This window comes from Myotis daubentonii, chromosome 7 (genome assembly GCF_963259705.1).
Source record: "Myotis daubentonii chromosome 7, mMyoDau2.1, whole genome shotgun sequence".
In the NCBI taxonomy this organism is placed as follows: domain Eukaryota; kingdom Metazoa; phylum Chordata; class Mammalia; order Chiroptera; family Vespertilionidae; genus Myotis; species Myotis daubentonii.
In genome coordinates this window covers 31,967,858-31,987,289 of record NC_081846.1, presented here as the reverse complement: position 1 = coordinate 31,987,289, position 19,432 = coordinate 31,967,858, and the positions used below count along the sequence as shown (strand labels likewise).

The window sequence follows — 19,432 nt, the reverse complement described above, 5'->3', positions numbered from 1 at the left end:
TCACACAAATCCAAGAAGCTCACAGAGTCCCAAACAAAATGAACCCGAAAAGATGGACGCCAAGGCACATAATAATTAAATTGGCAAACACCAACGACAAAGCAAGAGTCTTAAAAGCAGCCAGAGAGAGACAGAAAGTTACCTACAAAGGATCCCCCATCAGACTAGTGACCGATTTATCAACAGAAACACATCAGGCAAGAAGGGAATGGAATGAAATATACAAAGTCATGCAAAGGAAGGGTCTGAATCCAAGAATACTGTACCCAGTGAGGCTATCAATCAAAATTGAGGGTCAAATCAGGAGCTTCACAGACAAAAACGGTCTACGGGAGTTTATTACAACCAAGCCAGCAATGCAAGAAATGCTAAAGGGTCTGCTGTAAATAGAAAAAATAGGAAACAAAGAAGGAACGCAGCGGTAAAGAACAAAAATGGTGACTAACAAGTTTCTATCAATAATAACTTTAAATGTAAATGGATTAAATTCCCCAGTCAAAAGGCATAGGGTAAATGAGTGGATACGAAAACATGACCCATATATCTGCTGTCTACAGGAAACCCACCTCAGAAAAAAAGATGCACACAGACTGATGGTAAAGGAATGGAAAAAGGTTTTTCAGGCCAATGGACGTGAAAAAAAAGCCGGGGTAGCAATACTTATATCTGACAAATTAGATCTCAAAGTGAAGGACATAAAAAGAGATAAAGAAGGCCACTTCATAATACTAAAGGGAGCAGTCCAACAAGAAGAAATAACTCTGGTAAATATATATGCACCCAATATAGGAGCACCCAAATACGTAAGAAATCTTCTGGAGAAGATCAAGGGAGAGACTGACAGCAATGCAATCATAGTAGGGGACCTTAACACCCCATTATCACCACTGGACAAATCCTCTAAACAGAAACTCAGCAAAGAAACATCAATCCTAAATGACTCACTAGATCAGATGGAATTAATTGACATCTTCAGAACATTTCACCCCAAAGCCACAGAATATACATTCTCCTCAAGTGCACATTTGTCATCTTCAAAGATAGACCATATATTGGGTCACAGACAAAGTCTCTTCAAATTCAAGAAAATAGAAATCATATCAACCATCTTCTCAGACCACAAAGGCATAAAACTGGAAATCAACTACAACAAAAACAATCCAGAAAAATCAAACACATGGAGACTAAATAGCATGCTATTAAACAACAACTGGGTTACCAGTGAGATCAAAGAAGAAATAAAAAGCATCATGGCAACAAATGACAATGAAAACACAACAATCCAAAACCTATGGGACACAGCAAAAGCAGTCTTGAGAGGGAAGTTCATAGCTCTACAAGCCTACTTCAAGAAACAAGAAACAATGAGAATAAATGACCTAACTCTACAACTCGAAGAGGTAGAAAGAGAGCAACAAAAAAAAGCCCACTGTAAGCAGAAGGAAGGAAATAACAAAGATCAGAGCGGAGATAAATGACTTAGAGACCAAAAAAACAATGCAAAAGATCAACAAAACCAAGAGCTGGTTCTTTGAAAGGATAAACAAGATTGATACACCTCTAGCCAGGCTCACCAAGAAACAAAGAGAGAGGACCCAAATAAACAAAATCAGAAATGAAAGAGGAAAAATAACAACAGACCCCACAGAAATACAAATGATTGTTACAAAATACTATGAACAACTCTACTCCAACACACTAGACAACCTGGAGGAAATGGACATATTCCTAGAAAAATACAACCTTCCAAAACTTAACCAGGAAGAATCTAAAAATCTCAATAGGCCAATAACTATGGAGGAAATTGAAGCAGTAATCAAAAAGCTTCCAGCAAACAAAAGCCCGGGGCCAGATGGCTTCACAGGGGAGTTTTACCAAACATTCAAGGAAGACCTAAAACCTATCCTTCTCAGACTATGTCAAAAGATCCAAGAGGAAGGAACACTTCCCAGCTCATTCTATGAAGCCAACATCACCCTAATCCCAAAACCAGATAAAGACAATACAATGAAAGAGAATTATAGGCCAATATCCCTCATGAACATAGATGCCAAAATCCTCAACAAAATCCTAGCAAATCGGATCCAGCAGTACATCAAAAAGATCATACACCATGACCAAGTAGGATTTATCCCAGGGATGCAAGGATGGTACAATATCCGCAAATCAATAAATGTGATACATCACATAAACAAATTGAGAGGAAAAAACCACATAGTCATATCAATTGATGCGAGAAAGCATTTGACAAAATCCAACACCCTTTCTTGATAAAAACTCTCAGCAAGATAGGAATTGAGGGATCATACCTCAACATAATAAAAGCCATATATGACAAACCCACAGCCAACATCATACGCAATGGGCAAAAACTAAAACCATTCCCCCTAAAAACAGGAACAAGACAGGGATGCCCCCTCTCACCACTCCTGTTCAACATAGTACTGGAAGTACTAGCCGTTGCGATCAGACAAGAAGAAGAAATAAAAGGCATCCAGATTGGAAAAGAAGAAGTAAAACTGTCCTTATTTGCAGATGACATGATACTGTACATACAGAACCCTAAAGACTCCATCAAAAAATTATTAGACTTAATAAATGAATTCGGCAACGTAGCAGGATACAAAATTAATGCTAAGAAATCCATGGCATTTCTTTACACCAATAGTAAACTTACAGAAAGTGAAACTACAGAAGCAATCCCATTTACCATTGCACCAAAAAAATTAAAATACCTAGGAATAAACTTAACTAAGGAGGTAAAAGACTTATATGCCAAAAACTACAGGACACTGAAAAAAGAGATATAGGAAGACATAAACAGATGGAAGAATATACCGTGTTCATGGATTGGTAGAATCAACATCATCAAAATGTCCATACTACCCAAAGCAATTTATAGATTCAATGCAATCCCCATTAAATTACCAACGGCATATTTCACAAATCTAGAACGAACGTTCCAAAAATTCATCTGGAGTAAAAAAAGACCCCGAATAACTGCAGCAATCCTGAGAAAGAACAAAGTAGGTGGGATCTCAATACCAGATATCAAACTGTATTACAAAGCCACTGTTCTTAAAACAGCTTGGTACTGGCACAAGAACAGACATATAGATCAATGGAATAGAATAGAGACCCCAGAAATCGACCCAAACCACTATGCCCAATTAATACAAAGGAGGCAAGAGCATACAATGGAGTCAAGACAGTCTCTTCAATAAATAGTGTTGGGAAAATTGGACAGATACATGAAAAAAGATGAAACTAGACCACCAACTCACACCATACACAAAAATAAACTCAAAATGGATAAAAGACTTAAACGTAAGACGGGAAACCATAAAAATACTACAGGAATCCACAGGCAGCGAAATCGCAAACATATGCCAAAGGAATTTCTGCTCTGATAATGCTCCTAGGGCAATGGAAACTAAAGAGAAAATAAACAAATGGGACTACATCAAAATAAAAAGCTTTTGCACAGCAAAGGAAACCATCAACAAAACAACAAGAAGACCCATTACATGGGAGAACATATTTGCCAATGATACCACCGATAAGGGTTTAATTTCCAACATTTACAGGGATCTCATGGAACTTAACAAAAGGAAGATAAACAATCCAATAAAAAAATGGGCAACGGACCTAGATAGACACTTTTCGAAAAAGGACATACAGAAGGCCGAAAGACATATGAAAACATGCTCAAAGTCACTAATTATACGAGAGATGCAAATCAAAACGACAATGCGTTATCATCTCACACCTGTCAGAATGGCTATCATCAACAAATCAACAAAAAACAAGTGTTGGAGAGGATGTGGAGAAAAAGGAACTCTTCTGCACTGCTGGTGGGAATGCAGACTGGTGCAGCCACTGTGGAGAACAGTATGGAGCTACCTCAAAAAACTAAAAATGGAACTCCCATTTGACCCAGTGATCCCACTACTAGGAATATATCCCAAGAAACCAAAAACGCCAATCAGAAAGGATATATGCACCCCTATGTTCATAGCAGCACAATTCACCATAGCTAAGATTTGGAAACAGCCTAAGTGCCCATCAGTAGATGAATGGATTAGAAAACTGTGGTACATATACACAATGGAATACTATGCTGCGGTAAAAAAAAAAAAAAAAAAAAAAAAAAAAAAAAAAAGGAACTCTTGCCTTTTGCAACAGCATGGATGGAACTGGAGAGCATTATGCTAAGTGAAATAAGCCAGTCAGAGAAAGATAAATACCACATGATCTCACTCATTTGTGGATTATAGAGAACAACATAGACTGATGAAAAGGGACAGACCCAAAGACTGAGAAACAGCGATCAGGCTATCAATCCCCAGAAGGAAAGTAGGGGAGGGCGGGGGTAAGGGGAGGAGATCAACCGAAGGACTTGTATACATGTATATAAGCCAAACCAATGGACATGGACAACAGGGTGATGGGAGCATGAGTGTGTGGGGCGGGGGGGGGGGGGGAGGTTGGGGGTTAATGGGGGGGATGAGGACACATTTGTAATACCTTAACTAATAATAATAATAATAAAAAAATCAAAAATTCAAAAAAATCAAAAAAAAATTTAAAGTGATCCATTCCCACCACCAATTACAAAAATAATTATAATAAATTATTTTCAAATTTATAAATAATTTTCAAATGTATTGAGTTAAAGAAAAATACAGGATAAAATGAAGTGCTTTAGTAAGGATTTTAAAGATCAGTTTAATTCTGTTTATATCAACCATAAGTTGAGGCTGACCTCATCACAGGAAATTTCAGGTTAGCTATCAACACAACTCAAAGCCTATTAGGAAATGACAACAGCCATCCATCGCTGACCACACAAACCACCAGTGGCATTGCTGTCCCTCCTCATAACCAGCAGCTGTAAGTTTATCAAAGATCCTCCTTTCCTAAAAGCTGATACAGGTCAGAAATTGGGAAGATACCAAATGTGTTGTGTGATTAATTCTGGAGCACAGAGAGAATTCTAATACCTAACATGATTAATTTACTAAAATAAAATGTCAGCTAGCAGTCCAGTACTCACCTTTTTCATGAACACAAACTGAGAGTTTCTTAACACCATCAACCAGAACATGTTGTGTGTTGCCATGTCCATCTTCTGAGTCGCTGTCTTCAAACTGAGCCTCTATAATGACATCAGGACTGTCATGATGGCCTTTCAGGGACTGTTGCAGGAGATGGCTTCCACAGATTTCCTCAGGGAGATCTGATTCATAGGCACCTTCTGTTTCTTTGTCACTGCTCTCTGGTTTAATTACCTGAAGAAAATAGAAAAGTTCTGCTAAATGAAAGAAAGAAAAGGAAAGAGCAGATTTTTCTTTTTTCTTTCCTAAGGAAAAACTGCATATTCAGAGACTCCAACATTGGACACTCACCATGTAGTTTGAAAAAGGTTCTTTATTTTCTGAACCTTATTGGAAATGATCAATCCAGCAGTGCCAGGTTGCCCAGGGTGAACGCCACATTCACTTCTCATTTTTCTAATGTACATTTTCATCCCCTCTATCCTAAAGACCCCAAATACGAGAAGTACCATGCTGCTGCATAAGGATTCATCACATGGATCAAAGAGTAGGTTGGATAATGATAAAAGAACTCAAAATAGCATATCACTGAACTCCCAGTGAAGCCGCAAGAATATAACATGAAAAAAAACGAAAGTGTGAACAAGAGCTTACAAAATGTACTCATATAAAACATAAACCCTTAATTCACCATTTTGAGGCCTGAAATCAATAGAAAGCACACAACTGATAGTCATTTCCATTAGCAATAAAAATGAAGCATTACACAATGTCAAATATTTTCAATAAAATAGCAGGAATTACTGAATAAATCAAGTCACTTGAAACTGTGTAATTAAAATTAGTATGCTGCATTTTAAAGGTATTTTCATTCTATTCTGTTATCTCAGCACACACAAGAATAGAACAGTCTAGTGGTTGAGTGTCGACCTATGAAACAGGAGGTCACAGTTCAATTACCGGTGAAGGCAATATGCCCAGACTGAAGGCTTGATCCCTAGTGTGGGGTGTGCAGGAGGCAACCGATCAATGATTCTCTCTCATCATTGATGTCTCTCTCTCTCTCTCTCTCTCTCTCTTTCCTCCTTCCTCTCTGAAATCAATAAAAATATCTATTTTTTAAAAAGAATAGAACAAATGTTGGGGTGCAGAAATCATCATAAGATCACGGGATACAAAAAAGGTATTCTAAAATTATTCCATATTGGTTGAGTAAGGCTTGTGGGATTCCTTCAGCAGTTCTCAACCTGTGGGTCGCGAACAATGAAAATACAACCTGCATATCAGATATTTACATTACGATTCATAACAGTAGCAAAATTACAGTTATGTAGCAACAAAAATAATTTTATGGTTGGGGGTCACCACAACATGAGGAACTGTATTAAAGGGTCGCGGCATTAGGAAGGTTGAGAACCACTGTGGAGAAATGGCTAATTCAAGTCTGGAATAGAAAATAAACAAGATTATCCTGGACCGTCTTGTCATAATAGGAAAATAAGGAAGTTATCAAAGGCTCTCTGTGGTCATTCTTAGAAAATTCTAAGCATTTATCCTACATTTACTGTGTCTCATGTTAACCAAATAGTTGATGAGGTAAAGTGGTTATTCACAGAGAGTATGAGCTAATTATCTGTAATACCTTCAACAATAATGATAAAATTTAAAAAAAAGAAAGACATTCAGCCCTAGCCGGTTTGGCTCAGTGTATAGAGCACCAGTCTGAAGACTCAAGGGTCCCAGGATCAATTCTGGTGAAGGGCACATGCCCAAGTTGCAGGCTCAATCCCCAGTAGGGACCGTGCAGGAGGCAGCCAATCAATGATTCCCTCTCATCACTGATGTTTCTCTCTCTCTCTTCCTCTCCCTTCCTCTCTGAAATCAATAAAAATATTTTTTTTAAAAAGACATCCAATACCACCATTTTACCAATTGAAATAATGGATTCAGGATATGATCATCAATGGTTATTGAAACCAATAAGTCATAACCTGATGGGGATGAGTTTTATAACAGACTAGAAGCCTGGTGCACAAAATTCATGCACTGGACGGGGAGGGGGGGTTCCCCAGCCTGGCCTGCACCCTCTCGCAGTCCGGGAGCTCTCAGGGGATGTCCCACTGAAGGCTTAGCCCCGCTCCCTGCGGACCTAAGCCAACAGTCAGACATCCTTAGTGCTGCCATGGAGGCAGGAGAGGCTCCCGCCATTGCCACTGCACTCGCCAGCCGTGAGCCTAGCTCAGGGCTTCTGGATGAGTGACACTCCCCTGTGGGAGCGCACTGACCACCAGGGGGCAACTCCTGTGTTAAGCACCGGCCCCCCTGGTGGTCAGTGTGCATCATAGCAGCAAGTCATTCTGCTGTTCGGTCTATTTGCATATTAGCCTTTTATTACATAGGATGGACCAGAGTGGCAATACCTGAATGCACTAATCAATATAAATATTTTAAAAAGAAAAATAACCAAAGAGCTTCCTCATGTACCATAATAGGAAGTACATACAACTAACTGTGAAGTACTTTTTCCCCATAAGTTGAACTTGAATCTGATTTGATAAAGGGAACAAGTAACACATTAAACACCAGGGTGAAAATCCTTTTATACTTAACCCCTAGGTCCGTGGTTGGCAAACTGCGGCTCTCGAGCCACATGCGGCTCTTTGGCCCCTTGAGTGTGGCTCTTCCTAAGCCTTAGGAGTACCCTAATTAAGTTAATAACAATGTACCTACCTATTTGGTTTAAGTTTAAAAAATTTGGCTCTCAAAAGAAATTTCAATCGTTGTACTGTTGATATTTGGCTCTGTTGACTAATGAGTTTGCCGACCACTACCCTAGGTGATTTCATCCAGTTTTATGGCCTTATATCTCTATATGTCATTAATTCCCTAAATTAAATGCCTATCCTCGACCTTTTCCTTCAATTCCAGACTTATATTCAATTCCCTACTAAATCTTCATTTGGATGCCAGTTGGAACCTCAAACAAGAGAACCCACTCCTCTCCCAGCATTCCGTCTCTCCGCCAATGGCACCAAACTGTTGCATTACCCTTTGCTCTCTCTCTCTCATGCCCCACATCCAATCCATCAGAAAAGCCCATTGGTCCTTCCTTTATAATGTATCTTCTTGACCTTTCCACTGTTACTACACAAATCCAGGCAACCTTTAGCTCCTTACTGAACTACTGCAATAACTAGCCTCCTGGTTTCCATTTTGGGCTAAAGCAGCTAGAGCAGCAGTTCTCAACCTGTGGGTCGCAACCCCTTTGGTGGTCCAACGACCCTTTCACAGGGGTCGCCTAAGACCACCCTGCATACCAGATATTTACATTACGATTCATAACAGTAGCAACATTACAGTTATGAAGTAGCAACGAAAATAATTTTATGGTTGGGTCACAACATGAGGAACTGTATTTAAAGGGCCAGAAGGTTGAGAACCACTGAGCTAGAGTGATCCTTTTAAAAAATAAATCAGATCATGCTCTTCTCTTAACAGCTTCCCAACATCCTTCTATCACCATACTACAAGGCCTTGTCAAATCTGGCTCATATCTATTTTTCATTTTCATTTTCTACTTCTTCCTTTGCAAAATATATTCCAATCCTAGAAATCTTTTTGATAATCCTAGAATACTGAAACTTCCATCTTGAGGTTTTCACATTTGCTACTCCCTCTTTCTGGAAAACTCTTTGCCCAGTTATTCTAGGGCTCACTCTCTTCATTTTGTTCAGGTCTTTGTTCAAGTATCCTCCTCTCAGAAAGGCCTTCCCTGATCACATTAATTGAAACAGCACCATCTTGCTGTCATTATTCTACCCTCTCACCTGCTCTATTTTCCATCACTGTGCTTATCACTACTTGCGAATACATTACATACTTATTTATTTTCTGTCTCCCAAATAGAATTTAGGTTTTATGAGTACAGAGGCTATCTATTTTACTCACTGACTGCTGAATTTCAAGAGTTGATAACAGCATTTAGTAACCACTCAAATATATACTGATTGATTGAATGAATGAATGTACTAATTAATTAGGAAATGACTTATTCAGAGTCCATCTTTCCTTGCCAGGAGCCGGTCCATGCTTGCTGTTTCAAGGGACCTGGCATATATGGCATACGGTTCTTAATATGTTTGCTCACCTTCTTGGCGCTGTGTTTTAACCAAGGTCACCTCTCCAAGAAAGGTTGAATCCCCAGGTAGGGATTTTCCCCTGAAGTTAGGGAGGGAATAAAACCCCTCAACTAAGTGCCAGGCGGGTAATTAATCACTTTAACTACGAACAATCATGCTTAAGCTACATAATCTTTACTCCCTGGAATGGAGATAAGAAACACCCTAACCTTTGTAATAGAGATTGATAGGATTGAATCAACTGGTATAAATACAGTTGTAACAAGACAGAAACACTCAGAACTTAGAACAGAATCAAGAAGACAGAACCTACACGGAGCCTAGAGACAGAAGAACTTCGCTGGAGAGAGCATGCCGGAGGATCCTGGAGAGGGACTGGCCTCGGAGCCTAGAGACAGAGCCTAGCGGGAGAACATGGCAAGGGATCCTGGACTGAACCTGACTACAGAGATTGGCAGGAGAACCTGACTGGAACCTGGACACTGAACCTGACTGGAGAGCCTGGACAGAACCTGGCTGGAGAACCTAGCGAGGGAACATGGCTACAGAACCTCGCTGGAGATCCGAAGCAGAACCTCTCTGGAGATCCAGACCAGAACTTGGCTGGAGATCCTGGCTAGAGATCCTGGCTAGGCTACTGATCAACTGAACGCTGTCTCCGTGTCCTTCCTTCTTCGCCGACTCCATCCACACCTTTGGGGACCCCTGGACCCGCTGGGGTTGGACCCCGGCATATGGCGCCCGAACAGGGACCCCTAGGTAAGCCCCACTCTCGGATGGATAGGACTCCACCGTAGGAAGAGGGTGGATAGTCTTCGCCGACTCCGCCCACACCTTTGGGGACCCCTGGACCTACTGGGGTTGGACCCCGGCATATGGCGCCCGAACCGGGACCCCTAGGTAAGCGCCCCGCACTCGGGACGGATCGGACTCCACCGTTGGAAGAAGGTGGATAGTCTTCACCGACTCCGTCCACACCTTTGGGAACCCCTGGAACAGGATTCCCATAGGTAAGCCCCCCCCCATTGAGAACCCCCACATTCGGGACGGATAGGACTCCACCAGGGTGCTGCAAACCCCCCTACAGAGGATAAGTGGGGTAAGAAGGTGGATAGTACAGAACTTAGATTGAGAAGATGTGCCATACTGAGTCCAAAGAAAGAAGACTCTGTATTGATTCTTAGATTGAGAAGATGTGCCATACTGAGTCCAAAGAAAGAAGACTCTGTATTGATCTTTAGATTAAGAAGATGTGCCATACTGAGTCTAAAGAAAAAAAGACTCCGTATTGATCTTTTAACACATATGCTTGCTAGCAGAGGAATTAAGGTTACTCCCAGTCAGATGGAACATTTTATACAAGATATACGTCCATGCTTTTCTGAGGAAGGAAAGGTGCCGGAAAGGTAAATGTAGAGGCATGGGAGAAGGTAGGCCCAAGGAGCCTTATCCTTAACCCCACTGCAGCCTTCCCACCCCGGGAAAGTGCAGGATTGGCAAGCTCTCCCTGGGGTGATAGATCAGGACTCAGGTAATAGCGGAAAGCGCCAATCCTACTCTTAAAATGGATAGAAGAGAGCATTTTGGGTTTTTCCTATTAATGCTTGCTTTTAAAAAATAAAAAAGGGGGAATTTGCCAGGAGCCGGTCCATGCTTGCTGTTTCAAGGGACCTGGCATATATGGCATACGGTTCTTAATATGTTTGCTCACCTTCTTGGCGCTGTGTTTTAACCAAGGTCACCTCTCCAAGAAAGGTTGAATCCCCAGGTAGGGATTTTCCCCTGAAGTTAGGGAGGGAATAAAACCCCTCAACTAAGTGCCAGGCGGGTAATTAATCACTTTAACTACGAACAATCATGCTTAAGCTACATAATCTTTACTCCCTGGAATGGAGATAAGAAACACCCTAACCTTTGTAATAGAGATTGATAGGATTGAATCAACTGGTATAAATACAGATGTAACTAGACAGCAAGACACAGAACTCAGAATCTAGAGACAGAAGACAGAACTTCAGACACAGAATTTAGAACACAGGGCTTGGAAGACAGGACTAAGAGAGACAGAGCCTAGGCACAGAACCTACACAGAACGTTCTCTAGAGACAGAAGAACTTCGCTGGAGAGAGCATGCTGGAGGATCCTGGACAGGGACTGGCCTCGGAGCCTGGAGGCGGAGCCTGGCAAGAGAGCATGGCAGGGGATCCTGGACTGAACCTGACTGCGGAGATTGGCAGGAGAGCCTGACTAGAACCTGGTGACTGAACCTGACTGGAGATCCTAGGCAGAACCTCTCTGGAGATCCAGACCAGAACTTGGCTGGAGATCCTGGCTAGGCTGCTGATCAACTGAACGCTGTCTCCGTGTCATTCCTTCTTCGCCGACTCCGTCAACACCTTTGGGGACCCCTGGACCCGCTGGGGTTGGACCCCGGCATTTCCTGATAAACTGTAAACTCCATGAAGTAACCATGGTTAGGCCTGACACAGTGTGTACTCAAGTCTCATTGAATAAATAAAGAACCAGAGATGGCACACTGCATCTAACATTTCCACATATCTATCTATCCATCTCATAAGACCTATCCAATGCCTTGGATTTTCTATAACCCAGAATCCACCACATAGTCTTCCCAGTTCCTCCCCATCCCATTACCCTCACTGTCCAAGGTAAATAAATTCTCCCTTTTTTAAAGTCTCAAAGTAAAGTATTTATATCTCTTCTATGGCACTCCTCAATTTCTTCACTATATTAGTATTATCTATGTATATGATTTCCCTCATCTGTTAAGACTATATGCTCACCAATTATATCTTATACATCGTTGTATATTTTCTACAGCAACTTGCATAATCAATCTAGGTACTCAATATCTGATGAATGAACAGATGAATAAATGGGTAGAACAATGAAGAAAGAAATATAAAAGATCATCAGGATGCAAGAGAGCTTTCAGAACAGTTTCCAGACATAAGAGTATGTGGGTTAGAAACTAGGAGCCAAATTTTCCTGGGATATGTGAAGAAGCCTTCTCCTGTGAGACTAACCTCAAAAAAGTTGAAAAGTCTAGTTCAGTGGTCCCCTACTTTGTAGTTTAGCAGATCCCTAAATCTGAGAATCAGATGGAAGCTATAAGCTTTCCTCCACAGCAAAATGCATATCTACAAATAGAGAGAAAATACTCTGTAAGAATGTACAAGTAAGGAGAGTAAAGGGTCTGGGTGCTGAAAGCTACCAGTTCAAATTGATCAATATTTTAGAGAGCTCTGGGCTCAGAGTAAGAGGAGTGGGGCCTGTGGAGAATGGATACATTACTGACCTGGTTAACTGAGGACTAAAATTCCTCTGGTTTCCTTTACAACTCTGATACAGTGTGGCAGCTGACTGCACTTATTATTCCAAGTGCATGCTACAGCTGGGATTATAGTTCTCCCTTAGAAAGTTAGTCTAGTCTCTGGAGGACAGGACAGAAATGGGTTGGTGAAGGAATCAAATTGCTGGGTCATATAAAACATTTTCACTCACAGTCTTGTTCCATGAACAGGGTAGGATGAGCATCACATAAATCCTGCTAATAAAAATAAACTGAAAATATAGGCAGAGACCAACTGGGGAGTACTGATCTGAAATTTTAGTGTCACTTGGAGCTATTAAAAATGCTCAAAATAGCGCATACAATACTAAATTTAATTTTCTTGAACTTCCCTTCCCCAAACACAAATGCACATGCACAAACACTCTCCTCTTGGAAGGGAAAATAGAATGATAGAGTGGTGTGACAGTGTGATGAGGAAAAGGTGATCCCCTTTCGCCATCAGGCTGCAATCCTTATGCTCTGGGCGATGGAGAGCAATAATCTTGCCTTTTCAGTAGCACTGGGAGGAACCCTGAAAACCATTAGGGATGAAGTTGAGGGGAGGCTATGAGAAGCTTACCATTTAAAGAAATAGAGAAGCCAGGCCAGTGTTGCTCAGTGGTTGAGCATCAACCTATGAACCAGGAGGTCAAGGTTTAATTCCCTGTCAGAGCATATGCTTGGGTTGTGGGATCAATCCCCATCCCCAGTGTGGGGCATGCAGGAGGCAGCCAATCAATGATTCTCTCTCACCACTGATGTTTCTCTCTCTCTCTCCCTCTCCCTCTCCCTCTCCCTCTCTCTTTCTCTCCCCCTTTCTCTTTGAAATCTATAAAAATATATTTTTTAAAAAAGTTATAGGGAAGAGGCCTAAGCTCAAAATCTTGAGTTGAGAGACTCAAGAGAGGAGGAGACACCTTGTATTAGTAACAGAATGGCAAAATGCCTCATAGAATCCCCCTCCTTCAAAGATAAGAACATTTGCTGAGTCAGAGACACTATGCAATCACGTGAGTGGAAAATGGCTAAGGAAGATGCTAATCTAAAAGGCTGGCAGAATTTTAGAAAATAATATGAGAAAATATATAGGGAAATATATAGGGAAATATATAAAAAAGCACTGCTATAAAAGAAAATAATGATAAATTCAACTCAATAAAAATTTAAGTTTTCCCTTCATTCTAAGATAATGTAAAAGATAAGTCACAGAAGTGCTCATGTCTAGAATGTATAAAGTTCAATGAAAGACAAACAATCTAATAGAGAAATGAGGAAAAGACTTAAAGACATTTCACAAAATGGGAATGTGAAATAGCCAATAAAGATGGAAAGGTGCTCAGCCTCATTAGTCATGAGAGAAATACAAATTGAAACCACAATGAGATATCATTACTAACCCACACTTGAGCAAAAAAACTAAAATCCTGACAATAGCAAATGTTAGCAAAAAAGTATAGCAACACACTACTGGTAATGTAAACTGAACCAGCCCTTTCTAGAACAGATCAGGACGGTGAAATAAAGCAGAAAACAGACCCACTTGACTCCTGCCCTGGCTTATTCCACCACACTGCCCTGCCCTCCTCTGGATTTTGATAGGTGAATACATGAAAAGGAGAAGACTGAACTGGGAAAGGACATACATGCAAAAGCAAGAAGATAAAATGCAGACTTTCCTTTAGGAAAGGCAAGTAATACCAAAATGTACAGTAAAAGTGAGAAGGGAGGATGAAGAAGCAGACATGAAGAGTCCAGAATGCCAACTTAATGAGTCTGGTCTTTACTGTAAAGCAAGTGAAGTGAAGAAGCAGAAAAAAAGTGCTTAAGAGCAGGAATTCTAGTCAACAAACTGGGTTCGCATCATGGCTCTGCTGCTTACTAGCTATATCACTTCGGGGAAGCTATTAATCTCTTTGAATCTCGGTTTCATTCTCTTTAAAATAGGGACAGGAGTATCCGATATCATAAGGTTATTGTGGAAACTGAGATAACATATAAAAAGCTATTAGCCTAGGTTCCTGGAACATGGGAGGGAGCTTAATAAGTGAATTTGTATAGGGGAAACAAATTCAGTCTTTAGACTCAGGAAGTCCAAGGTGATAAAGGACCATCCAGGTGGCAGCTGGAAATGTAGGTCTGAAGATGGAAAAGTATACTGGGGGACTGAAATCCAGATTAGGAAATTAACCACAATGGGTTGACAGTAAAGTAAAAGTGAGGTGTACCAGGGCCAAGAGTCAACTGAAAAGATAAGCTGAGACTAGAGCCCTGAGAAGAGACTCAAATAAAGGGGGTTCAACAAGGGAGAAGAGTTAGTGAAGTAGAGAACACCTACACTAATAATAGACAAATTTGTAAATTGACCATACCTCCGTGACACCCCACAGCCAATCAGGAGGGGATATGCAAATTAGCAGGACAAAGATGGCCACGGAGCCAGCTGAAGCAGGCGGGAGGCTTGGGTCGCCCCTGGCAACGGAGGAAGCCAAGCTTCCCACCCGCCTGGGCTGACGCCGAAAGAGGAGCCTTTGGGCGGTAGTCACAGAGCTGGCCTGAGCGCAAGGGAGGCTTGGGTCGCCCAGGCTGGCCGCCGAGGCAGGGGCCTGCAAATAGCCCTCAGTCCCTCACCCGGGCTGGCCATGCCACCATCGGGGTGAGGGTCCCCACTGGGGGTGTGTGGCCAGCCTGAAAACAGCCCTCAGCCCCTTACCCAGGCTGGCCATGCCCCCCCATCAGGGACCCTCACCCTATGGGGGCATGGCTGGCCTGCAAACTGCCCCAGCCCCTCATCTGGGCCGGCACCATCCCTAGTGGGGACTCCCCCCGCCATGGGAATGTAGCTGGCCTGCAAACCACCACAGGCCCCTCAGGCTGCCCTGCCTCCCAAGGGGAACCCCACCCTGATCCGGGACACCCTTCAGGGCAAACCAGCCGGCCCCCACTCGTGCACCAGGCGTCTATCTATACTAATAAAAGGGTAATATGCTAATTAGACTGGGAGACCTTCCAGGAGACCTTCTGGACGTTCTTCTGGACAAAGCTATGGTGGCGGGGCCGAGGTAGAGGCGGATAGGGGCCAAGAGGGGAGGGCAGTTGTGGATGATTAGGCCAGGCTGGGACGGCAGCTATGGGTGATCAGGCCAGTGGGGGGAGCCAGTGGAGGTGATCAGGCCAGTGAGGGGGAGGGAGGTTGGGGGCGAGCAGGCTGGCAGGGGGGGCCAGTTGGGGATGAGCAGGCTGGCAGGGGGGGCAGTTGGGGGTGATCAGGCTGGCAGGGAGGGAAGTTGGGGGCAAGCAGGCCAGTGGGGGTGGGGCAGTTGGGGGCGAGCAGGCTGGCAGGCAGGTGAGTGGTTAGGAGCCAGCAGTCCCGGATTGCGAGAGGTTTGTCCAACTGCCGGTTTAGGCCCAATCCCTAAAGTGGCAGTCGGACATCCCCCAAGGGGTCCCAAATTGGAGAGGGTGCAGACCGGGCTGAGGGACACCCCCTGCCCCATGCACAAATTTCACGCACCGGCCACTAGTTTGAATATAATTATGAATGTTAATCATAATAAACACTAAGGCTTTTATTATCACTCTTCATATTTACACACACTAACTGATTTGACCCACACAATGACCCCAGGTGATATAGAGGAGAATAATTATATTCAGCTCACGGAGGAAAGAACAGGTTCAGACATGTCACAACCCCACAGCAACTAAACAGCAGAGCTGTGACAAGCACACAGGTCTAGGGCACTAGGTCCAGTGCTCAGAGTCCTGGACATGCCTATGGGGGATTTTCTGCAAAGAGATTCAGAGTGAGCTTTGCACAAACAGCTCCCACCACGAACATACACTGCATACAATGTCTCTGCATTGTTTGTCTGCCTGGCAAATAATCAACATTCAGGACCTCGCTCTTCTGTGAATGATTCTAACTACTTTCCTTCTCTTAAGAAATGTTCTTTTTCCTTCCTTTGTTCCATTGCTATTCCTTAACTATTCTTTCATTACAAGGTTCCTTGACCAGGCTATATTCCATTTATTTGTTGCATGTTTCTTGCTCCAACCAGGCAGCAAACCATGTCACATTCATTTTTTTATATTCCTCAGAGGTTCCCAAAATGTTTGGCACATAAAAATGCTCAATAAATATTGGTTTCCTTTTCTCTTATGAAGAGAATGAGAAAGACTTAAATCAGCTGTAAAAGAAATATTCTTTAAAAATTGCAAGAAATGAATAAAGTAACTACCAAGCAGCAAGAGCCAGCTAAACTGAGATGCTTGTCAACATGATACTGCATTCTTCTCCATTAACCACTATGTCTGGAGAACAGGAGTCATCAGTTAATCATCGCAGTTGAAACTTAGCACCATAAGAAGCAACTATAAATACAAATGCAACTGAGTAAAACTGGAAGCCATTTAAATAAATGCATTTTTCTAAAATAACTGTAGAGCTTCATACCTAAATTATAATGCCATATTTCAATATAAACTCAAAATAACCATAAACTTCACCATTACCCAATTTGAAAACAACAGTTTTAGCAAAAAAAAAAATCACAAATGCCAAGATAAAGAAGAGAAAGTAGAGAACGGAGCATAACTGGCAGGGACATTTGTGATTCCTACAAAATCATGAAGTAGCAATCTATCCCTTAGAAAGGGGGGGAAAGAGGAGGAGAAACGTTTACACTGAGCTGTAAATTAAATCAACTGCAGTTACTGGAACTTACCAGAATCAAGAATCTGGCCGTTCAAAACTATTTGATATTAGATTTTTCTCCCCCTTCCTTTTAAAATTAATATATTAATGCACTGAAAAACTGGACATCCACAGAAAGGGTCCTTGTAACCAAACAATTCCAATGAAATCCTAAATAAAAATGCTAAGTAACATTTCCATCACATATGGCTTACCCAAATTCCAAGCACGAAACATTTCATAGTTTCCCCACTTACTGACATAGAAAAGCCCTTCCTTGAACATAAAAGCTATCTTTAAAGAGTGCTATTTTAAACCTTATAAAAAAGAGCAAGTCTATATTAGCACGGAAAATTCTGTTCCAGCAAATAAATTATATTACATTCCCCAGTGCTATCAACTGGGTATAATGGAGGTTTTCCAGAAGATTTACATATACCTGTCCACACACACTTTCTGCTGACAGGACTGTTTAGTTGAGCAGTGTTGGCTGAAGACTTTGTACACAGGAGATACTGCCCATCCCATCCTACTACCTGAGCATCTGGTTCAGTCCCAATGCATGTTAAAGTCCACCTAGGTGCTGCTTTTCGTTTCTTGGCTCCTCTGGACAGGCTTAAGTGACAGCACTCACATGCCACACATGTTTGAACAAACTTTCAAATCCCTTAATGGCACACTTGGGACAAAGTATAATACACTGTTCAGGAAATACTTTGGAGCCAAGAAAAGCAATTGATATTTCCACAGGGAGTTCCTGACAAGACTTGCCAATAGCTTCTTTCATTATAAAATACGACCATAAACACTATCATTTTTAAAGACATATTACAGAGGTTCTTAACGGCATATCTGTTATTGGGAACTTTGCTTAAGGTAGTTCATCCAAAAGTACCTTTTATTTAGTTAATAGGAACAGAACAAACTATCTCCATTCTTCCAGTTACTTAAAAAATCCCATTATCCTTCTAGGTCAATTCATCTTTCTCTCTCTCTCTCTCTCTCTCTCTCTCTCTCTCTCTCTCTCTCTCACACACACACACACACACACACACACACACACACACACACACACACACACACACATACACTATCACATTTGTCAGCTCATCCTGTCAACTCTACATCACTGCCACCATGTCCACCACCCTGGTGCATCATATCTCTCACTGGATATAGATAATAGCCTTGTAAAGGATCTTCTACTCTGGCCCCCTTCAGTCTATTCCCAAAAGAGCAGTCAGAGTGAGCCTATGAAATTAAGTCATATCATGTCAATACTCTAAGTCCTCCAACGCTTTCCACCTCCATCAGAGCTAAAACTCCTAATTGATGCACAGGCCCTACCTAACCTATACAGTCCAACCCCACAAGCCCTCTGACCTCCCTTCCAACTGTTCTACAGCTCAGCCTCTTTACTGTCCCTTGAACACATTAAGGCACATATTTGCTGTTCCCCAAGATCTCCACAAGGATAACTCCCTCACTTCCTTCAATTCTTACACAAAGTCACCTTCTCAATGAAGCCTTCTTTGGTCATCCTATTAAAAATCTCAATCACATCCCCAAAATTCTTATCTGTGTTCCTTATTTATTTTTTTTACTTTAGTACTCATCACTCACTATTGAGCATGCTAATCATGATATTTTATTTACATTATTATAGAGGCCCGGTGCACGAAATTCATGCACGGGGGGGTGGGGGGGTGTCCCTCAGCCCAGCCTGCACCCTCTCCAATCTGGGACCCCTCAGGGGATGTGGGATCGGGCCTAAACCAGCAGTCGGACATCCCTCTCACAATCCAGGACTGCTGGCTCCCAACCACTCACCTGCCTGCCTGCCTGCCTGCCTGATCAACCCCCTAATCACTTCTGCCTGCCAGCCTGATCACCCCCTAACCACTCCCCTGCCAGCCTGATCAATGCCTAACCGCTCTCCTGCCAGGCTAGTCACCCCCAACTGCCCTCCTCTGCCGACCCAATTGCCCCCAACTGCCCTCCCCTGCTGGCCCAGTCACCCCCAAGTGCCCTCCCCTGCCAGCCCGGTCACCCCTAACTACCCTCCCCTGCTGGCCTGATTACCCACAACTGCCCTCCTCTGCTGGCCATCTTGTGGTGGTGAGTGCCGCCATCTTTGAGGGTGTGGCAGTCAATTAGCATATTCCCTCCTTATTGGCTGTGGACACCA

General features: G+C 42.4%; 1 protein-coding gene across 10 annotated transcripts in view; it reads right to left on the bottom strand.

The window, feature by feature from the left end:
- Positions 1–19,432, bottom strand: part of DIS3L2 (DIS3 like 3'-5' exoribonuclease 2) — a 342,664-nt gene that overhangs the window by 246,854 nt on the left and 76,378 nt on the right. For all 10 annotated transcript variants that reach the window (XM_059703557.1, XM_059703562.1, XM_059703561.1 and 7 more), the window contains one exon: positions 5,057–5,291. In XM_059703557.1, the coding sequence (XP_059559540.1) occupies positions 5,057–5,291 (235 nt within the window). The remainder of the gene's footprint in view (positions 1–5,056; positions 5,292–19,432) is intronic.